This window comes from Squalius cephalus (genome assembly GCF_949319135.1).
Source record: "Squalius cephalus genome assembly, chromosome: 14".
NCBI classification, from domain to species: domain Eukaryota; kingdom Metazoa; phylum Chordata; class Actinopteri; order Cypriniformes; family Leuciscidae; genus Squalius; species Squalius cephalus.
In genome coordinates this window covers 38101653-38113868 of record NC_137135.1, presented here as the reverse complement: position 1 = coordinate 38113868, position 12216 = coordinate 38101653, and the positions used below count along the sequence as shown (strand labels likewise).

At 49.0% G+C, this 12216-nt stretch overlaps 1 protein-coding gene across 2 annotated transcripts in view; it reads left to right on the top strand.

Moving 5' to 3' along the window:
* stag3 (STAG3 cohesin complex component) overlaps nt 1-12216 on the top strand; it is a 91603-nt gene that overhangs the window by 51199 nt on the left and 28188 nt on the right. For both annotated transcript variants that reach the window (XM_079892661.1, XM_079892662.1), the window contains exons 14-16: nt 9058-9160; nt 9268-9368; nt 10676-10768. In XM_079892661.1, the coding sequence (XP_079748787.1) occupies nt 9058-9160; nt 9268-9368; nt 10676-10768 (297 nt within the window). The remainder of the gene's footprint in view (nt 1-9057; nt 9161-9267; nt 9369-10675; nt 10769-12216) is intronic.

The following is a 12216-nucleotide window of genomic DNA, read 5'->3' as shown; positions in this document are numbered from 1 at the left end:
ACTCACACACCCTCAGAACACACCCTCAGAACACACTCAGAATACACTCACACACCCTCAGAACACACTCAGAGCACACTCACACACCCTCAGAACACACTCACACACCCTCAGAACACACTCAGAGCACACTCACACACCCTCAGAACACACTCACACACCCTCAGAACACACTCACACACCCTCAGAGCACACTGACACACCCTCAGAACACACTCACACACCCTCAGAACACACTCACACACCCTCAGAACACACTAACACACCCTCAGAACACACTCACACACCCTCAGAACACACTCACACACCCTCAGAGCACACTCACACACCTTCAGAACACACTCACACACCCTCAGAACACACTCACACACCCTCAGAACACACTAACACACCCTCAGAACACACTCACACAACACACTCACACACCCTCAGAACACACTCACACACCCTCAGAACACACTCACACACCCTCAGAGCACACTCACACACCCTCAGAACACACTCAGAATACACTCACACACCCTCAGAACACACTCACACACCCTCAGAGCACACTCACACACCCTCAGAACACACTCAGAACACACCCTCAGAACACACTCAGAATACACTCACACACCCTCAGAGCACACTCACACACCCTCAGAACACACTCACACACCCTCAGAACACACTCAGAATACACTCACACACCCTCAGAGCACACTCACACACCCTCAGAGCACACTCACACACCCTCAGAACACACTCACACACCCTCAGAACACACTCACACACCCTCAGAACACTCACACACCCTCAGAGCACACTCACACACCCTCGAACACACTCACACACCCTCAGAGCACACTCACACACCCTCAGAACACACTCAGAATACACTCACACACCCTCAGAGCACACTCACACACCCTCAGAACACTCACACACCCTCAGAGCACACTCACACACCCTCAGAGCACACTCACACACCCTCAGAGCACACTCACACACCCTCGAACACACTCACACACCCTCAGAGCACACTCACACACCCTCAGAACACACTCAGAATACACTCACACACCCTCAGAGCACACTCACACACCCTCGAACACACTCACACACCCTCAGAGCACACTCACACACCCTCAGAGCACACTCAGAATACACTCACACACCCTCAGAGCACACTCACACACCCTCGAACACACTCACACACCCTCAGAGCACACTCACACACCCTCAAAGCACACTGACACACCCTCAGAACACTCACACACCCTCAGAGCACACTCACACACCCTCGAACACACTTACACACCCTCAGAACACTCGCACACCCTCAAAGCACACTCACATACCCTCAGAACACACTCACACACCCTCAGAACACACTTACAAACCCTCAGAACACTCGCACACCCTCAGAGCACACTCACACACCCTCAGAACACACTCACACACCCTCAGAACACACTCAGAGCACACTCACACACCCTCAAAGCACACTCACATACCCTCAGAGCACACTCACACACCCTCGAACACACTTACACACCCTCAGAACACTCGCACACCCTCAAAGCACACTCACACACCCTCAGAACACACTCACACACCCTCAGAACACACTCAGAATACACTCACACACCCTCAGAACACACTCACACACCCTCAGAGCACACTCACACACCCTCAGAACACACTCACACACCCTCAGAGCACACTCAGAATACACTCACACACCCTCAGAACACACTCACACACCCTCAGAGCACACTCACACACCCTCAGAACACACTCACACACCCTCAGAGCACACTCAGAACACACTCACACACCCTCAGAGCACACTCAGAATACACTCACACACCCTCAGAGCACACTCACACACCCTCAGAACACACTCACACACCCTCAGAGCACACTCAGAATACACTCACACACCCTCAGAGCACACTCACACACCCTCAGAACACACTCACACACCCTCAGAACACACTCACACACCCTCAGAGCACACTCAGAATACACTCACACACCCTCAGAACACACTCAGAATACACTCACACACCCTCAGAGCACACTCACACACCCTCAGAACACACTCACACACCCTCAGAACACACTCACACACCCTCAGAGCACACTCAGAATACACTCACACACCCTCAGAGCACACTCACACACCCTCGAACACACTCACACACCCTCAGAGCACACTCACACACCCTCAAAGCACACTGACACACCCTCAGAACACTCACACACCCTCAGAGCACACTCACACACCCTCGAACACACTTACACACCCTCAGAACACACTCACACACCCTCAAAGCACACTCACATACCCTCAGAACACACTCAGAACACACTCACACACCCTCAGAACACACTCACACACCCTCAGAACACACTCAGAATACACTCACACACCCTCAGAGCACACTCACACACCCTCGAACACACTCACACACCCTCAGAACACTCACACACCCTCAGAGCACACTCACACACCCTCAGAACACACTTACACACACTCAGAACACACTCACAAACCCTCAGAACACACTCAGAATACACTCACACACCCTCAGAGCACACTCACACACCCTCAGAACACACTCACACACCCTCAGAGCACACTCACACACCCTCAGAGCACACTCAGAATACACTCACACACCCTCAGAACACACTCACACACCCTCAAAGCACACTCACATACTCTCAGAACACACTCAGAATACACTCACACACCCTCAGAACACACTCACACACCCTCAGAGCACACTCACACACCCTCAGAGCACACTCACACACCCTCAGAACACACTCACACACCCTCAAAGCACACTCACATACCCTCAGAACACACTCAGAATACACTCACACACCCTCAGAACACACTCACACACCCTCAGAGCACACTCACAAACCCTCAGAACACACTCAGAATACACTCACACACCCTCAGAGCACACTCACACACCCTCAGAGCACACTCACACACCCTCAGAACACACTCACACACCCTCAGAGCACACTCACACACCCTCAGAGCACACTCAGAATACACTCACACACCCTCAGAACACACTCACACACCCTCAAAGCACACTCACATACCCTCAGAACACACTCAGAATACACTCACACACCCTCAGAACACACTCACACACCCTCAGAGCACACTCACACACCCTCAGAGCACACTCACACACCCTCAGAGCACACTCAGAGCACACTCACACACCCTCAGAGCACACTCACACACCCTCAGAACACACTCAGAGCACACTCACACACACTCAGAACACACTCACACACCCTCAGAGCACACTCACATACCCTCAGAACACACTCAGAATACACTCACACACCCTCAGAGCACACTCACACACCCTCAGAGCACACTCACACACCCTCAGAGCACACTCACACACCCTCAGAGCACACTCACACACCCTCAGAACACACTCAGAGCACACTCACACACCCTCAAAGCACACTCACATACCCTCAGAACACACTCAGAGCACACTCACACACCCTCAAAGCACACTCACACACCCTCAGAACACACTCACACACCCTCAGAACACTCGCACACCCTCAGAACACTCACACACCCTCAGAACACACTCACACACCCTCAGAACACTCGCACACCCTCAGAACACACCCTCAGAACACCCTCAGAACACACCCTCAGAACACCCTCAGAACACACTCACACACCCTCAGAACACACTCACACACCCTCAGAGCACACTCACATACCCTCAGAACACACTCAGAATACACTCACACACCCTCAGAGCACACTCACATACCCTCAGAACACACTCACACACCCTCAGAACACACTCAGAATACACTCACACACCCTCAAAGCACACTCACATACCCTCAGAACACACTCAGAATACACTCACACACCCTCAGAGCACACTCACATACCCTCAGAATACACTCACACACCCTCAGAGCACACTCACATACCCTCAGAACACACTCACACACCCTCAGAACACACTCAGAATACACTCACACACCCTCAAAGCACACTCACATACCCTCAGAACACACTCAGAATACACTCACACACCCTCAGAGCACACTCACATACCCTCAGAACACACTCACACACCCTCAGAACACACTCAGAATACACTCACACACCCTCAGAGCACACTCACACACCCTCAGAGCACACTCACACACCCTCAGAGCACACTCACACACCCTCAGAACACACTCAGAGCACACTCACACACCCTCAAAGCACACTCACACACCCTCAGAACACACTCACACACCCTCAGAACACTCGCACACCCTCAGAACACACCCTCAGAACACACTCACACACCCTCAGAACACTCGCACACCCTCAGAACACACCCTCAGAACACCCTCAGAACACACTCACACACCCTCAGAACACACCCTCAGAACACCCTCAGAACACACTCACACACCCTCAGAACACACTCACACACCCTCAGAGCACACTCACATACCCTCAGAACACACTCAGAATACACTCACACACCCTCAGAGCACACTCACATACCCTCAGAACACACTCACATACCCTCAGAACACACTCAGAATACACTCACACACCCTCAAAGCACACTCACATACCCTCAGAACACACTCAGAATACACTCACACACCCTCGAACACACTCACACACCCTCAAAGCACACTCACATACCCTCAGAACACACTCAGAATACACTCACACACCCTCAGAACACACTCACACACCCTCAGAACACACTCACACACCCTCAGAGCACACTCACATACCCTCAGAACACACTCAGAATACACTCACACACCCTCGAACACACTCACACACCTTCAGAGCACACTCACACACCCTCAGAACACACTCACACACCCTCAGAGCACACTCACACACCCTCAGAGCACACTCAGAATACACTCACACACTCTCAGAACACACTCACACACCCTCAAAGCACACTCACATACCCTCAGAACACACTCAGAATACACTCACACACCCTCAAAGCACACTCACATACCCTCAGAACACACTCAGAATACACTCACACACCCTCGAACACACTCACACACCCTCAAAGCACACTCACATACCCTCAGAACACACTCAGAATACACTCACACACCCTCAGAACACACTCACACACCCTCAGAACACACTCACACACCCTCAGAGCACACTCACATACCCTCAGAACACACTCAGAATACACTCACACACCCTCGAACACACTCACACACCTTCAGAGCACACTCACACACCCTCAGAACACACTCACACACCCTCAGAGCACACTCACACACCCTCAGAACACACTCAGAACACACTCACACACCCTCAGAACACACTCAGAACACACTCACACACCCTCAGAACACACTCAGAACACACTCACACACCTTGAGAGCACACTCACACACCTTGAGAGCACACTCACACACCCTCAGAACACACTCACACACCCTCAGAACACACTCACACACCCTCAGAACACACTCACACACCCTCAGAGCACACTCACACACCCTCAGAACACACTCACACACCCTCAGAACACACTCACACACCCTCAGAACACACTCAGAACACACTCACATACCCTCAGAACACACTCAGAATACACTCACACACCCTCAGAGCACACTCACACACCCTCAGAACACACTCAGAACACACTCACACACCCTCAGAACACACTCACACACCCTCAGAACACACTCAGAACACACTCACACACCCTCAGAACACACTCACACACCCTCAGAACACACTCAGAATACACTCACACACCCTCAGAACACACTCACACACCCTCAAAGCACACTCACATACCCTCAGAACACACTCAGAATACACTCACACACCCTCAGAGCACACTCACACACCCTCGAACACACTCACACACCCTCAGAGCACACTCACACACCCTCAGAGCACACTCACACACCCTCAGAACACACTTACACACCCTCAGAGCACACTCACACACCCTCAGAGCACACTCACACACCCTCAGAACACACTCACACACCCTCAGAACACACTCACACACCCTCAGAACACACTTACACACCCTCAGAGCACACTCACACACCCTCGAACACACTCACACCCTCAGAGCACACTCACACACCCTCAGAACACACTCACACACCCTCAGAGCACACTCACACACCCTCAGAACACACTTACACACCCTCAGAGCACACTCACACACCCTCAGAGCACACTCACACACCCTCAGAACACACTCACACACCCTCAGAGCACACTCACACACCCTTAGAATACACTCACACACCCTCAGAGCACACTCACACACCCTCGAACACACTCACACACCCTCAGAACACACTCACACACCCTCAGAGCACACTCACACACCCTCAGAACACACTCACACACCCTCACACACCCTCAGAACACACTCACACACCCTCAGAACACACTCACACACCCTCAGAACACACTCACACACCCTCAGAGCACACTCACACACCCTCAGAACACACTCAAACACCCTCAGAGCACACTCACACACCCTCAGAGCACACTCACACACCCTCAGAACACACTCACACACCCTCAGAACACACTCACACACCCTCAGAGCACACTCACACACCCTCAGAACACACTCACACACCCTCAGAACACACTCACACACCCTCAGAACACACTCACACACCCTCAGAGCACTCACACACCCTCAGAACACACTCACACACCCTCAGAACACACTCAGAACACACTCACACACCCTCAGAGCACACTCACACACCCTCACACACCCTCAGAGCACACTCACACACCCTCAGAGCACACTCACACACCCTCAGAACACACTCAGAACACACTCACACACCCTCAGAGCACACTCACACACCCTCAAAGCACACTCACACACCCTCAGAGCACACTCACACACCCTCAGAGCACACTTACACACCCTCAGAGCACACTCACACACCCTCAGAACACACTCAGAACACACTCACACACCCTCGAACACACTCACACACCCTCAGAGCACCCTCACACACCCTCGAACACACTCACACACCCTCAGAGCACACTCACACACCCTCAGAACACACTCAGAACACACTCACACACCCTCAGAGCACACTCACACACCCTCAGAGCACACTTACACACCCTCAGAGCACACTCACACACCCTCAGAACACACTCAGAACACACTCACACACCCTCAGAGCACACTCACACACCCTCAGAACACACTCACACACCCTCAGAACACACTCACACACCCTCAGAACACACTCACACACCCTCAGAACACACTCACACACCCTCAGAACACACTCACACACCCTCAGAACACACTCACACACCCTCAGAGCACACTCACACACCCTCAGAACACACTCACACACCCTCAGAACACACTCAGAACACACTCACATACCCTCAGAACACACTCAGAATACACTCACACACCCTCAGAACACACTCAGAACACACTCACACACCCTCAGAACACACTCACACACCCTCAGAACACACTCAGAACACACTCACACACCCTCAGAACACACTCACACACCCTCAGAACACACTCAGAATACACTCACACACCCTCAGAACACACTCACACACCCTCAAAGCACACTCACATACCCTCAGAGCACACTCACACACCCTCAGAACACACTCACACACCCTCAGAGCACACTCAGAACACACTCAGAATACACTCACACACCCTCAGAGCACACTCACACACCCTCGAACACTCACACACCCTCAGAGCACACTCACACACCCTCAGAACACACTTACACACCCTCAGAGCACACTCACACACCCTCAGAGCACACTCACACACCCTCGAACACACTCACACACCCTCAGAGCACACTCACACACCCTCAGAACACACTTACACACCCTCAGAACACACTTACACACCCTCAGAGCACACTCACACACCCTCGAACACACTCACACACCCTCAGAGCACACTCACACACCCTCAGAACACACTTACACACCCTCAGAGCACACTCACACACCCTCAGAACACACTTACACACCCTCAGAGCACACTCACACACCCTCAGAACACACTTACACACCCTCAGAGCACACTCACACACCCTCAGAGCACACTCACACACCCTCAGAGCACACTCACACACCCTCAGAGCACACTCACACACCCTCAGAACACACTTACACACCCTCAGAGCACACTCACACACCCTCAGAGCACACTCACACACCCTCAGAACACTCACACACCCTCAGAGCACACTCACACACCCTCAGAGCACACTCACACACCCTCACACACCCTCAGAGCACACTCACACACCCTCAGAACACACTCAGAGCACACTCACACACCCTCAGAGCACACTCACACACCCTCAGAGCACACTCACACACACTCACACACCCTCAGAACACACTCACACACCCTCAAAGCACACTCACACCCTCAGAGCACACTCACACACACTCACACACCCTCAGAGCACACTTACACACCCTCAGAGCACACTCACACACACTCACACACCCTCAGAACACACTCACACACCCTCAGAGCACACTCACACACCCTCAAAGCACACTCACACCCTCAGAACACACTCACACACCCTCAGATCTTTGAGCCAAATGGATTTGAATGCAGAAAGACAAAAAGGCAGAAAGGGTCACGTTATCAACTGCTTAATAATTTAAGTGAACAAAGCATACAGTGATTCACTAGATGTTCATAGAGGATGTTGCCATAATTATAAGAATTCATAAGAACTTAGTCATCTTAGTTTCTGCCTTTATAAACCCCAATTTGTTCCTCAATTTTGATGCAAGACAAATTCCATGTAATTTCCGATTAAATCTGATCGTACGTACGTGCGTTACATAAATGAGGCTCCTGGTGTTCACGTACTTCACTGTATGTTGATATTGTAACCAGATGAACAGCCTGTGACTGTAGATATGTGTGTGTTAAATGTCTTCTGTGTGTGTGTGTGTGTGTGTGTGTGTGTCAGTATCATGATCACGCTGCGTATCTAGTCGATAGTCTGTGGGACGTTGCAGGGGCGGAGCTAAAAGACTGGGATGTGATGACATCACTCTTGCTGCAGGAAGGAGGTGAGTGTGTGTGTGTGTGTGTGTGTGTGTGTGTGTGTGTGCGCTGTAGGAAGGAGTATGAGCTGGAGAGTGCGCTGATTGACGTCATGATGTGTGTGTGTATGCAGGTGTGGAGGACGAGCTGGAGAGTGCGCTGATTGACATCATGATGTGTGCAGTGAGACAGGCAGCCGAGGCCACGCCCCCCCCTTCACGCTCCACCAGGAAGGTGAGACGTACGTGTGTGTGTGTGTGTGTGTGTGTGTGTGTGTGTAAGACCTTCAGTACAGCAGCTGGATTATTAACATCTTACAAGACTTTAATGTAGGGCTGCAACTAATGATTATTTTGATTATCAATTAATTGGCCAATTATTTGTTTGATTAATCAGATTAACCACCCTGGGCTGGTTTAAACATTTATTTGTAAAGTATGTTATTCCACATCCAGCCCAATGTTGCCATTCAAATAAATGTGTAAACTGAAGGTGTCTATAATACATACAATGTTATACATTATGCACAAAATAGAAACAATGGCTTGTAAATTGCTAAATTAACTCTTTCCCCGCCATTGACGGAATTTCCCAGCAATCCGTGTTTTCACTGTTATACAGTAGGGGGTGCTGTTACACATCATCTGAAAGATTAATGAATCTACTGATCAAAACACTGGAGAAGCAGCAGAAACAAGCGATGGAAGCATTGCTGACGCACATGTAAAATATAAAGCGCTTATCAAACATTAATCTTATCACATCTTATAAATTAAACCTGTCTAATGTTCCTGAATGAAATGTTGACCCAGGATGAGCTACAGGACTGAAGCTTTGAGGTATTGATGGACTCGATCTGTGTTTGATCTGGATGAAGCCTTTGACAAAAATGTTTTCTTTTTGCTCAAATATTGTCTTTTTAAATAAACTTAACCACATTCAAGTGTTGATAAAAGAGGAATGCATGAAGCTAAAATAAAACTGTTTTTTGTTTTGTTTTTTGTTTTCAGATATTTATACAACAAAAGATTCTGTCGTCCATGAAATTTTGTATCAATGACCAAAAACGCTGGCAGTGGCTGGCAACTTTTAAAAAACTCTGGTGGGGAAAGGGTTAAAAACTGTATGAACTGTCATTTCTTCACACTATAAATCTAAGACGCTCCTTGCTTTTTATAGATCCTCTTACATGCTGTTTCCCATGTACAGTCAGTCTAATATCATGACCTGCACCTGACAGTTACTCCAGAGGCTTCTCCTGCAGCCGCTCACTCGCTCACATGCGTTTAAAACATCGTCATGATGTTTTCTGTTCACAGACATCATTAATCTATAACTTAATCTGTAATCAAATTAGTTAAATTAATAGTCAAATTAGTCGATTGTTTTCATTATCTATTATTTGACGTGCAATCAGCATGAGTTCACTTTCAACTCAAAGATTTCTGTAATCACTCGTTTCAGATAAGTTTGTCTCACACGCTTCGCTCACTTATCATCTTGGCAAACGCAAACGTGTGTGTGTGTGTGTGTGTGTGTAGACTGTGACTGCGCGGGAGAAGCGTCTGCAGGTCCAGGAACGAAGGCGCATCACTAATCACTTCATCCCTGTGTTTCCTCAGTTACTGGCGAAGGTGAGTCTCGAGCGTCATTGATCTCACATGATCATCATCACAGATAGAGATAAATCACTGTTTCTGCCTGTTTTAAAGGGGTCATATAATGGTACATGCACTTTTACAAGTTGATGGTACTGAAATGTATGTTGGCAGTGCCTGTACACAACCATCATATAATGATAAAAATCCATCCAGTGTTTTCCCCCGTCTCAAATCAAGCTGTTCGATCTTGTGACGTCACTAGATCGGACGCCCCTCCCACGATTGTTGATTGACAGCAGCGTTTCAACACAGACCCGCCCTCACTCGTGAGTGAGCTGTCATCATAGTCCGCGCGGTCATTATTGATACGCTGGAGCAGAATGGCGTCTGAGCGATTGTGGTGTTCTGTTCTTGGGTGTAATAAGGAACACAGCATCATGTTGATGTTCCTAAATCCGAACCGCTGAAGAGTTTAGTTTTCGAAGGGAATATTCCCCACGATCAACGTCAATGCTTTCATGTTTGCGTGAATCATTTCACACACCAGCTGCTTTACAAACGAGGGTCAGTAACGCTATAAAGCTGGTTTTGCTAAAAGCTGCTCCTGAAAAAAGGATCGGTACCAACTATTCGTGTTCCTGCTGCACCTCCCGAAGAACTGAAGTGATTGTAACGTTTTATTGACCTTTATATTAATATTTATATTAATCTTTGCAAATCGCTGCACGCTTCACGATGAATGCGGCTAAGGTTTACACTCAGGGTACTTTACGGCATGTTTCTATGTACGACGTTCTCAATATAATTCATAATCCCACGTTTATAATGAACAACGTGTTAAGGTTATTGTGTTATTACAAACAAACTGAACCCACAGAACAGAGGGGCGGGGTGAGCAAAGCTCATTATCATTTAAAGGCACATGCACTTAAATGGCATGCTGAAAACAGTTCTAATGAGAATTTTTAATTAAAGTATATTACAAACTTTTAATTTAGACCCTAAAGAATCATATTAGCTTGTACAAAAATGGCATTATATGACCCCTTTAAGATTCAGCTCATCTAGCACAGATTTAACGGGCTAGCGATAGATTACAGCACTCAGTAACGAACCGGTAAAGCAGGACTGGTTTGTGTTTGGATGGATTGAAGGCCCTGACACACACACACACACACACACACACCACACACAGAGCCGGGCCTCACAGACTCTGATTGGCTATTCAGTTTAGTGAACAAGTCAGTGCACAAGAATTAAAGCGAGCGTGAAGACGCACAGGCAGAAGGCTGATATAACTTTACATCATCTCACCTGAGCAGTCCAACATGTGGATGTGTTTATAATAACATGAGCCTCCGGAGTAAAGTGATTTATATGTGCAGTCCCAGTTTACTCTTGATTCCTGCTGATAAAGATATTTCCCCTCACAGAACATGTGCTAGTTGCCTGTAGTGCGTTTACTGTGTTCAAGATGACAC